The 20,221-nt window shown below is 41.9% G+C and overlaps 1 protein-coding gene across 3 annotated transcripts in view; it reads right to left on the bottom strand.

Moving 5' to 3' along the window:
• Cyp2b21 (cytochrome P450, family 2, subfamily b, polypeptide 21) overlaps positions 1-18,039 on the bottom strand; it is a 31,034-nt gene extending 12,995 nt beyond the window's left edge. Inside the window, exons 1-5 of one of the 3 annotated variants that reach the window (XM_087652900.1) lie at positions 17,923-18,039; positions 15,819-15,949; positions 9,715-9,877; positions 9,423-9,572; positions 8,497-8,657 (exon numbers count right to left, since the gene is read on the bottom strand). In XM_087652900.1, coding sequence (XP_087509026.1) covers positions 8,497-8,657; positions 9,423-9,572; positions 9,715-9,877; positions 15,819-15,854 — 510 coding nt within the window. In that variant the 5' untranslated portion in view covers positions 15,855-15,949; positions 17,923-18,039. 3 annotated transcript variants of the gene reach the window in all.
• Positions 18,040-20,221: the final 2,182 nt, after the last annotated feature.

Here is a 20,221-nt window from a genome sequence, read left to right on the forward strand (position 1 = left end):
ACACAGCAGGCAGGTAGGCATGGTGCTGAAATATAATATCATAATACACAGGAAGGAAGAACAACATTGACAAATGTTGAGCTTCTGAAATCTCAAAGCACACCCATAGCAACACACTTACTTCAACAGGGACACAAATCATAATCCTTTCTCATAGCTCTTCAACTGTGGCCCAAGTGTGTAAATACACAAATCTATGGAGGCCAATCTCATTAAAACTACCACATGCTCCTAGCTGAAGCGTTCTCACAGGCCCAAGAATGGCAAATATGGTGCCAAGAGGTTATACCTTTGACCCTTCCTACTTACTTAATCATTAGATAATATTTCTAAAGCCAGTCCCCAAGTTCCATCACTGACTCATTCCTGAGACTAAACACCATGATCCAACAATCAGAATTCATTATTTGGTTAATGTGTCCAACCAGTATTCACCAACACACCCTGGAATAGACTCTTCCTTTTCCTCTTAAAATTCCCACTCCTGAACAAACACCTCTTCATTCTGCTTCCTCCTCCTCCTCCTTATCATCATCATCATCATCATCATCATCATCATCACCATCATCATCATCATCATCATCATCTCATCATCGTTGTTGTTGTCGTCATCTTCATCATCATCATCATCATCATCATCATCATCATCATCATCATCACCATTCTCTTCCTCTTATTGCTGCTGCTACTGCTGCTGGTATCTGACTTTAGTACCTCCCCACTTGCCTGATTAACTCTTCTTTGTCCCAAGAGTTTGTTTTCCATCTCTGACCTCTACTGACTCCAAGGAGGCCACTCACCCTTACATCGGTGTCCATGACAAGGATCATTACTGGGGTGGGTCAGTGGGACCCAACTTCAGGTTGGAAGTTTTCCATTTGCTTTTGATGGCTGTTCAGCCAAATTCAAGTGTCCGTCCATCCCTAACTATCCAGAAAGCAAAGTTGCCAGATTTTTCCTTGTACACAGGAATCCTTGTTTTGGTGATAGAGCTTAGGTGATAACCCTTCTGTCACAGATGCCTCTTTATCAGCCATTTGAAGCCCAGGGGATATCCTGGCTCTGGATGTTGACTTGTCAGCCATCAATAGTTATGGGATTCACTCCCTCCATCGAGAATAAAAACTCCAACACAACCCACCAACATTACTGATTCTCTTACCAATCACAAATAGCCACCCTTATACCTCCTAGACACCACTACCACTACCACCACCACCACCACCACCACCATCACCACTACCACCACCACCACCTCCTCTACCACCACCACCACCACAACAACAACAACAACAACAACAAACAACAGACCAACCTCCTTCTTATGAAACTGGCCCGCATCCCTCCTTTGCTTCCTGCTTGCTTCAGTATATAGATGATCTTCCCCGTTGCAGTCCTTCCATCTCTGGTAGCCATTTTAACTCTACCCAGCAACTCAACTTCCTTAGTTCCAAAGATTACCTGCTCTTGCCTTCCAAACCTCAACTCTCCTCTTTCCAAGTCACTTATCTCAGATTCTCTCTCACACCAATTCATAAATACCTCACTATAAACAACCTTTTCCTAACTCAGTTCCTTAGTAGCAAAATTCCCCTTGCAATCTATCCCCCCCGCCTCTAATTTAAGGTCACAAACTTTTACACCTAGGGACTCACTTCCACTGTCTCAGATTTTATTCCTCCAAACTTCTCTTATAAAAAACTCATTACTTGTATTTCTTACTTGTGAAGACAATAATTGTGCTGACATGGCAGGCTGCAAAACTGATCTTTTATCACTTATGAATTATCCTACCCTCCAGACTACCTTACTACATAACTCACATGTCAACATACTTAATCCTCCTTCAATACAAGACATTATTTGCTATTAATATTTCACTTTAATACTAAATCATAATTCTATCTTCTCTCCAATCCCTCTTAATCTCACCTCAACTAATACGACATTGTGGTACAAAACTGAACCAAAACCTACAATGTAGTCAGAGAACTAACTCCACCTCCACTGTCTAATGCTCTGCCTTCCCCACTCACCAAGTAACATAGGTATGAAATTGTGGCAGTCTAAGAAAATGCTTTAAGGTTTGTAAATACAAGTTGTAAAGATCCAAGGATCTGGAAGCTTAAATAAACTATAAAAGTCTGTAAGTGCAAGTAATAAGAAAACAATTTAAGGTATGAGTATATAAGAGCTTAAATAAGTGGCAAGGGTTTGAGAGAACAATTTATGGGCCTGAGAACATAACTTAAGTTAGACATAATTGTGCTACAGATATTTTTCTTCTCTATGTTATTGTTTAGGTCCCCAAGCTTTTACTATGATTCAAAGATATGAATCTGTTGCACTTTCTACAATATAGATTTCAGACCAGATTACCAACAATGGTAATACTAACATATTTAAAACTTTTTTTTAGTTGTCATTTTTTTATTAACTTGAGCATTTCTTATATACATTTCAAGTGTTATTCCCTTTCCCGGTTTCCGGGCAAACATCCCCCTAATCCCTCCCCCTCCCCTTCTTTATGGGTGTTCCCCTCCCCATCCTCCCCCCATTGCCGCCCTCCCCCCAACAATCTAGTTCACTGGGGGTTCAGTCTTAGCAGGACCAAGGGCTTCCCCTTCCACTGGTGATCTTACTAGAATATTCATTGCTACCTATGAGGTCAGAGTCCAGGGTCAGTCCATGTATAGTCCTTAGGTAGTGCCTTAGTCACTGGAAGCTCTGGTTGCTTGGCATTGTTGTACATATGGGGTTTCGAGCCCCTTCAAGCTCTTCCAGTTCTTTCTCTGATTCCTTCAACGGGGGTTCTATTCTCAGTTCAGTGGTTTGCTGCTGGCATTCGCCTCTGTATTTGCTGTATTCTGGCTGTGTCTCTCAGGAGCGATCTACATCCGGCTCCTGTCGGTCTGCACTTCTTTGCTTCATCCATCTTGTCTAATTGGATGGCTGTATATGCATGGGCCACATGTGGGGCAGACTCTGAATGGGTGTTCCCTCAGTCTCTGTTTTAATCTTTGCCTCTCTCTTCCCTGCCAAGGGTTTTTGATCTTAGCCATTCTCACTGGTGTGAGGTGAAATCTCAGGGTTGTTTTGATTTGCATTTCCCTTGTGACTAAAGATGTTGAACATTTCTTTAGGTGTTACTCAGCCATTCAGCATTCCTCAGCTGTGAATTCTTTGCTTAGCTCAGAACCACATTTTTTAATAGGGTTATTTGTCTCCCTGTGGTCTAACTTCTTGAGTTCTTTGTATATTTTGGATATAAGGCCTCTATCTGTTGTACGATTGGTAAAGATCTTTTCCCAATCTGTTGGTTGCCGTTTTGTCCTAACCACAGTGTCCTTTGCCTTACAGAAGCTTTGCAGTTTTCTGAGATCCCATTTGTCGATTCTTGATCTTAGAGCATAAGCCATTGGTGTTTTGTTCAGGAAATTTTTTCCAGTGCCCATGTGTTCCAGATGCTTCCCTAGTTTTTCTTCTATTAGTTTGAGTGTATCTGGTTTGATGCGGAGGTCCTTGATCCACTTGGACCAAAACTTTGTACAGGGTGATAAGCATGGATCGATCTGCATTCTTCTATATGTTGACCTCCAGTTGAACCAGCACCATTTGCTGAAAATGCTGTCTTTTTTCCACTTGATGGTTTTGGCTCCTTTGTCAAAAATCAAGTGCCCATAGGTGTGTGGGTTCATTTCTGGGTCTTCAATTCTGTTCCATTGGTCTATCTGTCTGTCTCTGTATCAATACCATGCAGTTTTTATCACTATTGCTCTGTAATACTGCTTGAGTTCAGGGATAGTGATTCCCCCTGACGTCCTTTTATTGTTGAGGATAGTTTTAGCTATCCTGGGTCTTTTGTTATTCCAGATGAATTTGCAAATTGTCCTGTGTAGCTCTTTGAAGAATTGGATTGGTATTTTGATGGGATTGCATTGAATCTGTAGATCGCTTTTGGTAAAATAGCCATTTTTACTATATTAATCCTGCCAACCTATGAGCATGGGAGATCTTTCCATCTTCTAAGGTCTTCTTCAATTTCTTTCTTCAGTGTCTTGAAGTTCTTATTGTACAGATCTTTAATTTCTTTCTTTCTTTCTTCCTTGACCAGGTTATCATTGAGTAGAGCATTGTTCAATTTCCACGTATATGTGGGCATTCTTCCCTTATTGTTATTGAAGACCAGCTTTAGGCCATGGTGGTCTGATAGCACGCATGGGATTATATCTATCTTTCTGTACCTGTTGAGGCCCGTTTTTTGACCAATTATATGGTCAATTTTGGAGAAAGTACCATGAGGAGCTGAGAAGAAGGTATATCCTTTTGCTTTAGGATAGAATGTTCTATAAATATCTGTTAAGTCCATTTGGCTCATAACATCTCTTAATCTGTCTACGTCTTTGTTTAATTTCTGTTTCCATGATCTGTCCATTGATGAGAGTGGGGTGTTGAACTCTCCTACTATTATTGTGTGAGGTGCAACGTATGTTTTGAGCTTTAGTAAGGTTTCTTTTACTTATGTAGGTGCCCTTGTATTTCGGGCATAGATATTTAGGATTGAGAGTTCATCTTGGTGGATTTTTCCTTTGATGAATATGAAGTGTCCTTCCTTATCTTTTTTGATGACTTTTAGTTGAAAATTGATTTTATTTGATATTAGAATGGCTACTCCAGCTTGCTTCTTCCGACCATTTGCTTGGAAAGTTGTTTTCCAGCTTTTCACTCTGAGGTAGTGTCTGTCTTTGTCTCTGAGGTGTGTTTCCTGTAGGCAGCAGAATGCAGGGTCCTCGTTGTGTATCCAGTTTGTTAATCTATGTCTTTTTATTGGGGAGTTGAGGCCATTGATGTTGAGAGATATTAAGGAATAGTGATTATTGCTTCCTGTTTTATTCATATTTGGATATGAGGTTATGTTCGTGTGCTTTCCTTCTCTTTGTTTTTTTCCCAAGACGATTAGTTTCTTGCTTCTTCTAGGGTATAGCTTGCCTCCTTATGTTGGGCTTTACCATTTATTATCCTTTCTAGTGCTGGATTTGTAGAAAGATATTGTGTATATTTGGTTTTGTCATGGAATATCTTGGTTTCTCCATCTATGTTAATTGAGAGTTTTGCAGGATACAGTGACCTGGGCTGGCATTTGTGTTCTCTTAGGGTCTGTATGACATCTGTCCAGGATCTTCTGGCTTTCACAGTCTCTGGTGAAAAGTCTGGTGTGATTCTGATAGGTCTGCCTTTATATGTTACTTGACCTTTTTCCCTTACTGCTTTTAATATTCTTTCTTTATTTTGTGCATTTGGTGTTTTGACTATTATGTGACGGGAGGTGTTTCTTTTCTGGTCCAATCTATTTGGAGTTCTGTAGGCTTCTTGTATGCCCATGGGTATCTCTTTTTTAGGTAAGGGAAGTTTTCTTGTATGATTTTGTTGAAGATATTTACTGGTCCTTTGAGCTGGGAGTCTCACTCTCTTCTATATGTATTATCCTTAGGTTTGATCTTCTCATTGAGTCCTGGATTTCCTGTATGTTTTGGACCAGTAGCTTTTTCCGCTTTACATTATCTTTGACAGTTGAGTCAATGATTTCTATGGAATCTTCTGCTCCTGAGATTCTCTCTTCCATCTCTTGTATTCTGTTGGTGAAGCTCATATCTACAGCTCCTTGTCTCTTCTTTTGGTTTTCTATATCCAGGATTGTTTCCATGTGTTCTTTCTTGATTGCTTCTATTTCCATTTTTAATTCCTTCAACTGTTTGATTGTGTTTTCCTGGAATTCTTTCAGGGATTTTTGTGACTCCTCTCTATGGGCTTCTACTTGTTTATTTATGTTTTCCTGGAATTCTTTCAGGGATTTTTGCGATTCCTCTCTGTAGGCTTCTACTTGTTCTCTAAGGGAGTTCTTCACGTCTTTCTTGAAGTCCTCCAGCATCCTGATCAAATATGATTTTGAAACTAGATCTTGCTTTTCTGGTGTATTTGGATATTCTGTGTTTGCTTTGGTGGGAGAATTGGGCTACGATGATGCCATGCAGTCTTGGTTTCTGTTGCTTTGGTTCTGCTTGGTTTCCTGTGCTTGCCTCTCGCCATCAGATTATCTCTAGTGTTACTTTGTTCTGCTATTTCTGACAGTGGCTAGACTATCCTATAAGCCTGTGTGTCAGGAGTGCTGTAGACCTGTTTACATGTTTTCTTTCAGCCAGTTATGGGGACAGAGTGTTCTGCTTTCAGGCGTGTAGTTTTTCCTATCTACAGGTCTTCAGCTGTTCCTGTGGGCCTGTGTCTTGAGTTCACCAGGCAGGTCGCTTGCAGCAGAAAATTTGGTCTTACCTGTGCTCCCGAGGCTCAAGTTTGCTCGTGGGGTGCTGCCTACGAGCTCTCTGCGGCGGCAGCAACCAGGAAGATCTGAGCCGCTCTTTCCGGGAGCTTCCGTGCACCAGGGTTCCAGATGGAGTTTGGTGTTTTCCTTTGGCGTCAGAGATGTGTACAGAGTGCAGTCTCTTCTGGTTTCCCAGGCGTGTCTGCCTCTCAGAAGGTTTAGCTCTCCCTCCCTCGGCATTTGGGTGCAGAGAACTGTTTATCCGGTCTGTTTCCTTCAGGTTCCGGCGGTGTCTCAGGCGCAGGGGTCCTGCCGCTCCTGGGCCCTCCCCTACGGGAACCCAAAGGCCTTATACAGTTGCCTCTTTGGCCAGGGATGTGGGCAGGGGTGGGCAGTGTTGGTGGTCTCTTCCGTTCTGCAGCCTCAGGAGTGCCCACCTGACCAGGCGGTGAGGTCTCTCTCCCACGGTGTTTGGGAGCAGAGAGCTCTAAAACGTTTATCTCCTTAATGAACCTTAAAAGTTCTTATAAACTTCAGGAAATCTACTTAAGCAGGCCTCTCACAGGTTAAAGTGACTTGGATAAGTACTCCTGCAAACAAAAGCCTAGGTTTCCCCACCTATCTATTCAATTCCTCTTTCCTTGGGACTCCTCTTCCACACCTGTCAGGACCTTACCACTAAAAGTTTCAAATAAACATGCAAGATTTTTAAAAAAGTTTTCCCTAAATTCCTTAACTCCTTAACTGTATCTCTGTCCCTATTGTATCCCAACACATTTCAAATCAACTAAAGACTGCTCTGGCAACTTGCCAGTCCCAGATATTTCATCAGAATCTATATCCTGATCCTGTCTCAGAGACTGCATTTGCTTAGCAACACGTGGTTCATCAGATCCTGGACAACAAATAATAAACAGCCTTTTCTCAACCTTAACCAACATCTCACCTTCTTTGTGTCCAAAACGATAATGCTGCAATGTCACCAGGAAGCACCCTGAGAAAAGTATACCCATGTACCCAACAACCTGTGACCCAATGATAAAACAAAGAGGTCAGAATAAGAGGTTCTGTCAAGCCAGAACATGCCAAACATGGCAACCAGTTCTGCCTTTGACACTTCTCTCCATGCTAAATTTTTTATTATGTTTCTAAAGATAGTCTCCATGTGCATTCCCCTTATTTGGCTACTGATTCATTCCTGAGACTAAACATTATAATACACCAATCAAAATTCATTATTTGGCTATTTCTCATCAGGATTTATCAATTCACTATAGGACAGACTCCACTTTTCCCCATCAAACTCCACTCCTACAGAAACACCTCTTCAGTGCTTCTGTCTGTTTTAGTGGCCTCCTTTCTGCTTGCCACCTCCAGGGAATAAATCTCCTCTGTGCCAAGAACTTGGTATATGAATGTGTCCTGTGCTGACTCCAAGGCCAGTCAACTTTAGACTAGTTCCATATACTTCATGAAGAAACACACAAAACAAATATACAGACAGGGGCACACACACACACACACACACACACACACACACACACACACACACTCACACACATACAGGCACACAAAAATATAGACAGTTCTCATACATGTACACTATTCACATGTATGCTTTTGAACTGTCTCTAAATCTGTCCCTAACCTTTGTCTTGCATTCTATGTATCTCCGTTTTCCTTTCCTCTGCTCTCTCTCTCTCTCCCTCCCAATCTCCTTTGATGAATTGTCTTTGTTTTAATTTGTGGGGGGGGTATTTAGATTTGTAAAGACTGGGTCTCATGTGTGCTAGACTGGCCTCAAACTCAATATGTAGCCAAGGATCACACTAAATTTCTATTCTCCCTGCTTCCATGTGCTGGAATTGCATGTATTCTGTTCCACCTCAACCAGGATAACGAGTGCTGGGCCTCGTGCATAGAAACCAAGTCCTATAACCTCTGAGTTTTGGCTGCATCACCCACAACATCATTTTATATGTATGTGTATGGCTCTGTATTTCCACATTCAGGTCTCTCCTCTCTGTTCACCATCTCTCTCTCCCTGCTTCATCTCAGCCTCCTTGTCTCTCCATGTTGTCTCTGCCTTTCTGTCAGCCCTAAAGTACTACATCTTTCACCCACAAAGCAGCCTCTTGATTCCTCTACCCTAGACACTCCTCTTTCCCCAGTGCACTGACCTGGCTGGAGAATGAGCTAACAAGTGACAAGATCTCATAGAACAGGTCGAGCAGGTGCAGAAACTGGTGGTCTGTGTAGTCAAAACGTTCTCCAAAGACAATGGAGCAGATGATGTTGGCTGTAATGCACTGTAGGTGGAAGGTGGGGTCCAGTGGGGCTCCTGGATGATAAGGAGGCAAGCCATGAGTCATGGGGCCAAGGACCTGAGGAACATTTTGCTTCAACTCCATCTCTGTGAGGCTGCCCCTTTTACTAGTCAAAGAATAGAAACACCTGCTCACCCATTGACACATATGATGCACTCAGTGATGCATGTACCATTTTATTTAACTTCCCTCAATGCTTTACAGAAGATGTGATACTATTCTTATGCACAGTCATGGAAGCTAACTTCACTAAGGAACTAAACTAATCATGACTGGGACGAGGATTCTGGGACTCAGAGATAGAGTGTGTGTAGTTGGTCTCCACCCTGCCTCTCCTGATCACCATTCTGATTCTGAACTGATAGTTAACTCCCAGTGACAAGAAAGGGCAGGGAACATTTCAGGGATTGCTTGTATGGGTTCACAAGCTCTGTAAACTCTACTCCCATCTGCCAGTCTTTCTCCTTCTCTTCTCAGACTTCTAGACTCTGTGGTGTTTAAGAATCTATCAGAACCTGCTGCCTGTTGTCTTTGTATGCCAGTTTTTGTCATGGACCCTGGTGGTTGGAAGTCTGTTGTCTGTCCAACAGTATTGAGCCCTTGTTGCCCTCTCTCTGGAGCTCCATATCTCACCCTCCCTATCCACCATGTGTGTGTTCATGTGATTGTGTGTGTGAGTACATGTGTGTATGTGTGTTTCTACCTTTGTATGTGTGGTGTCTCTCTTAGTCTTTGGTTGTGCATTCCTGTCTTCTTTATGCCCTTTCTCCAAGACTCACCCTTGTATTTCTTCAGTTCCTCCACCAAACATTGGGCCTCCTCCTTTATCCTCTCCTCCACACTTCGCTTTCCCATCCCAAAGTCTCTCATGGTGGCTAGAGAGAATCGCCGAAGGATCTTCCAACGTTCCCCATTGGCAAAGATCATACCTAAGAAAGTAGGGGAAGCATGGGTTGGTGGGTAACACTGGAAGTTCAGAGAATCCCAAGTCCTTCCATACAGCTTGGGTCCCAACTTTCAGATTCACCTTCCTGGGCCACATCCTCCTCTCCACATTGTCCCATATCTCACCATAGTCCTGTATAATTGGCTGAACCACAGCAACTGTTCCCCGGCCAGAGAAAGCCTCAGCATGGTCCACCAGAGCTTCCCTTATGGTCTCGGTCCCATACAGCATGACTATGGGCCTTGGTCCCAAGTGCACTGTAACCACATCTCCATATTTGTCACGAAGCTGCCAAGTGTAAGGATACCAAAATTGTGGCTACTCAGAACAGATATTGTTGTTGAATTTTTAAAACATTTAGAAACAGATTGGTAAAAAGCCTCTCCTGGCAACCCTTCCTCTTCTAAGGACCTAAGAGTTAAGGGTTATTTCACCACTGGGTCTGTGTTGATTAATAGGATGCCCTAGTCAGATCACTGCCACACCAGTACTACTGTTGAGTAGGGGAGTAAAGGCAACACATGCCTGAAATCCAACCACATGGAAGATAGAGGCCAGAGAATCAGTAAAATCATCCTTTGCTACACATCTAGTTGGAGGCCAGCCTGGGCCACAGGTGACCCTATCATATATATATATATATATATATATATATATATATATATATATATATATATATATGTGTGTGTGTGTGTGTGTGTGTGTGTGTGTGTGTGTGTGTGTGTGTTTGTGTGTGTGTATGTGTGTTTGTGTGTGTGTATGTGTGTGTGTGTGAAGATGGAGATGGAGACAGAGACAGACATAGATTAGATAGATAGATGATAGATATTAACAGATGGATGGATGAATAAATACACAGATGATGGATAAACAAATACAGACAGATAATTGATAGAGACAGGTTGTTGCTAGATAGATGATAGTTACATGACTAACACATAAATGATAGATGATAGATGATAGATGATAGATAATAGATAGATAGATTAATAGATAGGTACCATTTTTAAATATAATAATGGGGGCTCTTCAATTAAGAGCACTTTCTGCACAGTCATGATGACCAGAGGTTGGATCCGAGCATCAATCTAACAAACCAGGGCCTTCATATGTGCCTATGACCTGCGATTAAGGTATTGGTGGATGAATGTAGAAGATTGCTGGGACTTGCCAAGGGACCCTGCTTCAAAGGACTAGGCAGAGTGATAGAAGAGGACACATGGCTCCATCCTATGCCCTCTGCCTCATGAATAGGTGTGTGCACACAATTAAAAATATATTAACACATATATGTATACATACATACATACATACATACATACATACATACATACTTAGTTACAGTTATGGTTATTTTAAAATGGTAGGCACCTTCCTCTGCAAACTCCTTGCTGCTTTCCCTGCTTCTGTTCTAACATCTGTAAGAAAAGTTTGACCATAACCCATGCCAGAGCATTCACTAAAGGCACGTGGTATTTAATATCCTTAATCTTCCTCAAGCCCTGAATAGTATCACTGCCTCTAAAAATAAGATCAAAGTCTACCATGTTTCACACAGCCCCTATCTGTTCTCCTACTGCTCCATTCCCAGAGTGTTCCTCACTGACACAAGGCCCATGTGGCTCCCTGACCCTGCTCCTCTTCAGGTTCTTTCAGCAATACTGTCTTTCTCTGATAACACCACCTGTATCTCTCAGAGTGTCTGTTCACAGACATGGGAAGATGCCCTGCCCTCAACTCCCTTCACTTTCTAAAGTAGCACATTGCTTATTTTATTCACTATTCCTTTCTGTCTGCTTACAACTGTTTATCACGCCCAGGTTAACGTCCCACTGGCATTGTGAACTTTTATGCCTCTGAGGTGCCACAGTTTGAATGTTCTCCAGGACATGGGAAACAAATAACTTATCGATGAGTTGTAAAATGAGTGAATGTATGGATCAAGGCAGGTATCATTTGATAAAAACTGATCATCATGCATCCTAGTTGTCACCAGAAGAGGGAAGACTTGAAACTCAAGAATAATCCCACAGTTCTATGACTTTGACAGGACAGAGAACTATTGGCATCACCCCTCCTCCTCACTGTCAGGACATGCACATATGTTCTATTTATGTTCTCAAAATATATGTGGTATCCTGTGTAACTATATGGTCATAAAAGGCCTGGAAGATGTCTATAAATTCTCAAAATAATTTTGCAAGTTGTTTTTTAGACAGGATCTCTTGTACCCTTGGGTGAGCTCGAGTTCTGTAGACCTTGAACTCTTTGTCCTTCTGCTTCCACTTCCCAAGTTCTGGGATTATGTGTGTGTGCCATTAGACCTGGCAACTACTCAAAAGTTTATATAAATTTCTATGTGAATATTTAAAAACAAAGTTGCCTGCACTTTCAACCAGATTCTGAAAAGATTTAGTGACATCTCCATCATTCAGTAGGCTTATGCCAGGAGTGTTTCAGAGACTTGGACCTTCAGACCTCTACCTGCTAGATTTCAGCCTCTCCTCTCACCATCTGTGTACCTGTACAGATGAACCTTCCCTGAGTAAAACCTCATTCTTTATCTCTATTTACTTTCCAAATGCTTGAGACTGGAAAAATTTTAAAGAACAAAGATTTCTTCCTTATGGTTCTTGAGACTGGAGATTTCCAGGTCATTATTGATGCATTTGCAAGGTCTTTTTTCCCATGCCATTCATGTTTAAAAAAAAAGATGAAGAAATGAAGCTGAGAAGGAGGGAGCTGAACTCACTTTGATAGCAAACCCACTTTTGTGACAGATACATTAATGCATTTGTGAGGCAGATCTCAGAAGAAGAAAAAAGGAAACAAGAGTGATCGTTGGGAAAATGTTTCTTACATTGTGTAAAGGTGTGACTCTGTATTTTCGATTGTTAATTATGTACCAGCAGAGAGCTAAATATTGGCAGGATTCTGGTATTGTCATTTCTATGGTCCACCACTGGGTTTTCTATTTTATAAAAATTCATCCTTCCTCACCTACCTAAAGGCAATCTAGAATGGGATCAGAGGTTGTCTTGCTGCCAGTCAGTTGTAATAAAGAAATTACTGGTTGTTATTTTTGGTAGGGCAGGGAGTATTTGGGGACAATTTTCAGTTAGGAAGGATGAGACAGCCGAGGAAAGCATAACAGGAGATTCAGAGAGTAGACACATAAAGCAACAGACAAGGGGTGTAGTGGTGAGAAAGATATAGCGCTCACCAGTGGCAGGCCATAGACAAGATACTATAGTTAAGTTAGTGAAGATAGCTAAGAGACAGCCCTAGCTAAAGGCCCAAGCTTTAAACTACATTAGAAGCCTCTGTGTCCTTACTTATACAGAACATGGATCCTACAAAATGATGCCAAGATGATGATGGTAAGACAAAGAACAGACCAGAACAAAAGGGGGTGGGGAAGAATGTTTTGAAGGTACCTCCTCTAGGGATTGAGGATATGTTCAGTTGGCAGATTGCTTGTCTGGCATGACTGAAACCCCAAGTTTCCTCCCTTATACCCTATAACAGGATATGATGCATGAGTATAAATAGCTTTAAAAATGTCTTTTAAAAACACTACTGAAATAATCCCCCATGCATAATAGAATTTATTTATTAAAAAATTAAAGTGTTAATCTGAAACTATAGAAACTTCATGGTTTTAGTTCTAACATTGACAGTTGAGGCTAAAGCTTGTCTTTGCTTCTCTACTACTAGCCAAAATAATGTCATCATTAAGACCTCAACCTTTATAACAGACACATCATGATTTCATGATTAAAGCCCACACAACCATCTTAGATCAACACAGCTGCTTAATGGAATGGATCTAAGCCACCATGGAAGCCTCCAGAAAACATTCCAGAGGGCTCATCAGCATGTGGGTATGAAATCAAGCCAAATATCATGGAGCTGACATGGCCTTTAGCAGCTGTGTTTGAGTCAGGCTGCAGGTTCGTGCAGACTATACTTGAGAAAACCAAGCTGTCTTGGTAAAGCTTCTTTGGGGCTTTACCATTGGACATGACCACCAGTTGGTATCCAGAGCCACCTGTTTTGAGCAGCTAACCTTTTCTTCTTGCCTTTTCTGTGTGTTATGATGTTAAAATAGTTTAACTATCTTCCATGGGTTCATATGCCGGAGGCTCAGTTCCCAGAGTAGTTGTGTAGAGACGTGGTTGAACCTTCAAGTGCTGGAGCCTAGTGAGAGGCATTGGGTCTTCAGGGTAGATCCACAAAATACCTTAATACTGAACAAGCAGAGAGGACTGGATCCTTGGAGAATTGATTGTTATAAAACAAGACCATTCCACATGATTAGCCTCTTCTGCATGTGACTCACTTTAGAGGACTCCTCACCAGAGTCTGGAAAAATCAACTGCTTGATCTCAGACTGCCAAACTGCACAATTAGGAGCAGGATGAACTTTTAATTTAAAAAGACTTTTATGATAGCAACAGAAAACAGTTAAAGACACCAGGAGACTTGATCTTGCCTGTTTAGTTGAGTCACTCCAGTTCTTACCATTTTTGGCTTCAGTCAAGCGGGCTCATCCCCATCACCTGAAAATTCGACACCTGCCTCATTCCTATTACATCATAACATCATGCACCTGGCTTCACCTTTATACCAACTGATGCTCAAGAATGGCTTCTTTTTAATACTCACCTTCATTTAAGGAAGTGTTTGTGGTTCTGGCAAGTCCTGCTGGTTATGTAAGTCTGTATCAATTCTCAAGTGACCTTAAAACTCCTAATGCTTTGCTTTTATCCAATATCACCAGGTTAACAAGTAACTTGACTGATAATTTTTTTAATTTTGTTCTATATCTGCAACCAGACTCTCAGCTCCTGTGGGCCAAGGAATGCAGCTTAGTTCTCTGACACAGCTACATACTTACAACATGGATTTGAACAGTTGTTTAAAGCTTCCTGTAAGGGGTTGGGGATTTAGCTCAGCGGTAGAGCGCTTGCCTAGGAAGCGCAAGGCCCTGGGTTCGGTCCCCAGCTCCGGAAAAAAAAAGATATGTGTAGCCACTTAAAGCTTCCTGTAGAAAGTAGCAGTTTCCTTTTCACTACACATTGCCTAGCTTCTGGGAACCTTGTTTGCTTATGACATTCTGAATGTCTCTACAAGGAAAAGATGCAATACATCATGCTATCATGACACGATATCCCCAGCGCTCATCCTAAGTCTATGGGAAGTTAGAGTGCTTGGGGAGGGTTCTACTTTCTTCAGTGGTACAGCTGCTCATAAGTCACTCATATTCTAATAAATAGTCCCCTCATGCATACTCATTCAAGTAACCATAATTGCTTCCCAGAAGGAAGGAACTTCAAAAGAACAGGTAGACATGAGAATGAGAAAGGAAGGAATTAGATTTTCAGAGAACATTTTTTAAAATAAATTAAATAGAATGTTAGCTTGACATTTCCAACACGTAGGAAGCACATTTTTAAAACAGTTGTGGCCAGAAGTTCCCCACATCAGTCATTCCAGCACATGAGATGTTAGGTCAAGTGGATCATTAGCCTCCAAATAGTGGGATGACCTTATCTCAAAAACTAATTTTAGAAATGAATACACCATTGATCCAGGAGGGTGATTTATTAAAAACCAAGGGGTAGAAGGACATTGGGATTGTTGCCACTGTATCAGCTCCTCAATGGAAGGTGGGGGCATGGATGTTTATTGATTATTAATGAGTAAGTGCTAATTAAACATGAAATCCCACTTATGAAGACTAGTAAAGATGCCAGGACCAGCTGCTTGGATGGGGCACACTATTTATAACCGATTAGCCCTACCCACCCACCTACCTAACCACCTAACCTCCTGCCTTGCCTCTCTTTGTCCTGGAACACCTCAGGCTAATCTCTTTTGTTGGCAGAGCAAACCTTGTTTGTTGATGCCTCTGATATTTTTCTTTCTCTTCTGGAACAGATAAGCCCCACAAAGTGAGATCTGCATGCTTACACATCAAAACCTCAATAACTCTATACCTCTCACATTCCAAGCACAGTTCCCCCCTCACAATTCCGACACAGGAAAACTCAATTGTCAGTCTCAGCATGGGTCAGCATCCATCACCATTCTGCATCTCACCCTCCCCTCCGCAACCTTCCCTTCTGAACCTATACCCTAGAAGGAGTCCCTTGCTCTTCTGCTAAGTGACCTCCAAAGACAAAAGCAGGGGGAAGCCCACATTAAGGCCTCATATAGTTCTCACCTGAATAAAAGACTTGAGGAGACCTCTTCTGTCCATTTGCAAAACGTTCCCCAAGAGGGGCAGGGGACAGGGTCCTGGTGGAAGATGGCCATATCCGTTTCCCTGGCCCCTGATCAAGAGTAGCAAGAAGCCTGTGAAAAGAGCAAAAAGGAGCAGGACACTGGGATCCATGGTCCTGGACTAAACACTGTCCACCTCACTGCACACTCCAGCAGAATCTTTTATGCTGAACCAGTCTGACCATTCACTTATGCAACTTCAGCTATTCCACACCCTGTCTCTCATTGTCCAGGTGTGTGAATAGCATACTTCCTGTTTGGGCTGCTGGTGACCTGCTCACTAAATATACTATTACCCCCACACCGTCATTGTCAAGGACACCTTCAAATAGATACACAGGACAAAAGGACATTGGGAATGATGTCTCTTGGTTTCTGGGAATGGGTGTGTGCTTTTCTGCTCAACTTTGTTTATTTACTCAGACATGCATCTGTGTGTGTGATGCATATGTGAAGGACATTTCAAATTTGGATGTGCACGTGTGTACTTCTGTGTTCCTCTAGATATGTTTGCATGTGCACATGTGTTTCTAGGTTGGCTGATTTTTAAGACAAAGTTTCTCTGTGTATCCATAGCTGTCCTGTAACTTGCTCTATAGACTATTCTGGCTTCAAACTCAAAGAACCTCCTGCCTTTGCTTTGGGAATGTTGTGATTAAACATATATGTGCATGTCTATTCTTCCAATGTCAAGCTACTCTGTATATTCATAGTTTCATGTGGGGTCTGAATGACAGGAATGGAGTTACATGTTACTATGTGAGTCTCAATGTACTTGGACAAAGCCCAACCCCAGTACAGATGTGATAGTTCTAGAGTCCCCATTTCACTCTCTAGCTTGTGACAGCCACAGATGAGAGCTGTGGTGGTTTGAATAGGTATGTCCTTCATGTATTTGAATGCTTGGCCCACAAGGACTGACACTGTTAATCGATGTGGCCTTATTACATGAGGTATGGATTTGTTAGAGGAAGCATGCCACTGTAGAGTTGGGGTGTGAGATCATATATGCTCAAACCCCACCTAGTGTAGAAGCCAGGCCCTTCTCTTGCCTTTAAACCAACATATAGAACTTTAGCTACTTCTTCAGCACCAAATCTTCCTGGACCCTGTCATTTTGCCCATAGAATACACTCTCCTACAACAGTGACATCAATCCATTCAGAATGCCATGGTTATAATGTGAAATATTTCCCATGACTCTATGTGTTTGAACTATTGATCTCTAAGCAACAGTATTCTTAGAAGGTTCTGTGGCATTTAATATGGGAGAGTTGGCAGACAGAAGTATGTTTATTGAGGGACCTTCCCCCTCTCATCCTCCTCTCTCTCCGTCTTAGATGCCTTACACTCACACAGCAAGCACAGTACTCACCTGCCATGCCTTCTTGCCACTAAACTGACCATAAATAAGTCCTTTTCCACATTTATTTCTGAGAAGATCATTTAGTCATAGTGATGAAAAACACAACTAAAGCAGAAAATCAGTACCAGGAGTAGGGGTGTTATGTGATTGGCTTAAAATCTAGTGTAGTTTTGGCTCCAGCATTGACATGGAAAAATGTGACTGATCACAAATAAGAAGCAAAGAAAGGTAAATGCAAGGAAGAGATCGAGCCAGGCTATACCTGTAAGCCCAATATAAGTAATTTACTACCATAGCCCTCTCTTAAATATTTCACAACTCCCAAAAATATCACTCTCAGTCCACATTCACATGGCCTCTTAGGGAGGCAGAATGTGGGCAGTTTGACTATGTTTGTCCCATGCCTCCACCAGGGCAGGTGCCAGGCTGTATGGAAGCGCCAAGACATGGCTCCTGGTGGGAAAGCACAATCTGAGATGTGGGAAAGCCAGAGCTGATTCAGGAGTTCCCCAGGCCCAAAACAAGACCAGGGCCACAGGGTTCTCAGACTCTTGAACATCCACATGCCACTGGGAGTTACAGAAGTGCAGAGAATAGAGTCGGGCACCCTCAGGCTTGGGACAGTACCTATCTCAGGCCAGTATCATCTCTGGCCTGTCCTAGGGGTGGTTGCCCTTACCTTGTCATAAGCAGGCTTTGTGGCAGTTGCAGAAAGGAGTGCAGAGAGGCCTTTTACAGGAGAATTAAGTTGTAGCTCTGTAGTCAAATGCCTACTCCATGGTTCCCCCTGGTATATCTTGATGGAAAAGACAGTCCATTATTCTAAACAGTTTATTGGCTGTTCATGGTGGAAAATGAATGGAAAGCGTACCATACCCACTTCTCAGGGTAGACCTGAGATTAAATACCTTTTGCAGGGATGAATATCTGGGAAGGGAAGCTTATTGGTTAAGTCCTCCCAGCCTCTAGGCACCTGATTATCATGGAGAACTCTCTTTTGAGCCTATGTGACCATATGGCATGTTTCTTTATGTGAGGAGAGAGGCATGTGTTCCAGACCAGGTGTCTGGCAGTGGGCAGGTCATCATCTCACTCTCAGGTATGTACCCACCAACTCTCTGGATCTCAACCTGCTCTACTTTAACAAACTTCCTGAGATGGTTTTACTGTCCAACATATCACCACCAAGACCAACTGTTCAAACAAGTAAACTGTTAAGAAGCATTCCACAACCAAATGACATTTTAAAGATAAAACCAGAATGACCTAATCACATTTTAAACATCTCATTTCTTATTTCATTGCTTTACTAGGTGAACTGTGTTCTTTCAAAAATTTGAAAATTTATCAGGGCCAAGGTCTGTACATCTCAGTGAACATTTGTTCAGTCAAAACAACCATTTTGAAGCCATAGAGCTTTGCTTGTTTTGTTTTAGTTTTGTTTTAGTTTTGTTTAGATTTCATTTTATGTGTAGAGGTGTTTCATCTCAACATACAGATATATATGTCTGGTGCCCAAGAGGCGAGGAGAGGCCACTATATGCCTGGAAACTAGAGTTACAAATGGTTTTTAGCCACAATGTAGGTGCTGAGAACTAAATCCAGGTCCTCTGAGAAAACAACGTTGTTCTTAACTGCTGAACAACCTTCCCAATTCATATATCATTTTTAATGCAGTTATAGTGCAAGGCTTCCTGGGCTTCAAGTGAGCCAGGACTTATTCATTCTGGAGTAGAGGGAAGCTGAGGCTTAGTGTTAGAGTTCAGCTCTTCCACCTGCCTCCATTCCATTTTCATTTCAGCATAGATTTCAGAGGAAATCTTCAGTAATTAACACTTGGGCATGCTTTCTCCGATAAAAATAACTCATGCCTTATTCTCAAAGAAAAGATATTCAATGTATCCTAATACTCCAAACTTTTGATTTCAAAAATCTTTCCCATAGTACACCACATATTTTATCAACTTTGTTGGATATTATTCCACTGTGAACTACATATAGTTGAGGTTTTGTCTTACTGTTTATTGTAATGCTAGGTGCTGGCCTCTAAGATTTGGAGTCTGCACATAACCTGAGGGACCCTGCCCCCAGTTAATTCTGATTGGTAAATCAAAAGACCAGCAGCCAATAGTTGGGGAGAAGAGACATAAATGGGGTTAGGGGTTGACAGGGGTTTAGGCTTCCTAGGCTAGTGACCAGGAGGAAGGAGCAGGAGAAAAGAAAAAGAAACCACCATGTGAAAGGAAGAAAGTACAGGCAGGAGATAGAGCTGCAATGAGATAGCTGAGCCATAAAAATGTGGCCATATGGGCTGATCATTTGGAGTTAGGAGCATCCCAAACAGAACATAGAAATTAGTAAGTAGTAATTCAGACTTATCAATGAGAAAATGGATTCTAACACCATGGAGGTTAGACAGTTGCCCAGGTATTGTGGTGCCTAAGACATATTTTAAAATATAAGGTTGTGTGTAACATTCATCCTGAACATAAATGGTTGAAGGTGGGAAGTAATCCTGCAATAGGATTTCATTAAATATATATTACAACATACTGGTATAAATTGTATTGACCAGGGTCATCTTGGCTCTTCATTCTCTATGGCATAAGTTCTATCTGGACATTTGACAAGAAAAGGGGTGAAAAATAAAAAACCTGGAAGGACATGAGTCCTCTGTAGAGAAGAGAGGAAGATGGAGGAGAAAATGAATGAGAGCTAGCCATCTTGACAACACTCACTTCTACAGAGCTACATAGACATTATAGAATACAGATGGCTAGAGATGGTGTACAGATGATGGAGTACATTCCTGGTATACATGAAGACTCAGATTTCACCTTCAGCACTGCATAAAGTGAGTGTAATCTCAGGACCCTGAGGGTGGAGCTGCAACCTAAGGTTATTCTTGGCTAGATAAGGTTCACAGTTACAATGACCTTCCAATAGTATTTTGAACACAAGAAATATCAGTCCTATAA

Source organism: Rattus norvegicus, chromosome 1 (assembly GCF_021556685.1).
Source record: "Rattus norvegicus strain SHRSP/BbbUtx chromosome 1, alternate assembly SHRSP_T2T, whole genome shotgun sequence".
NCBI lineage: Eukaryota > Metazoa > Chordata > Mammalia > Rodentia > Muridae > Rattus > Rattus norvegicus.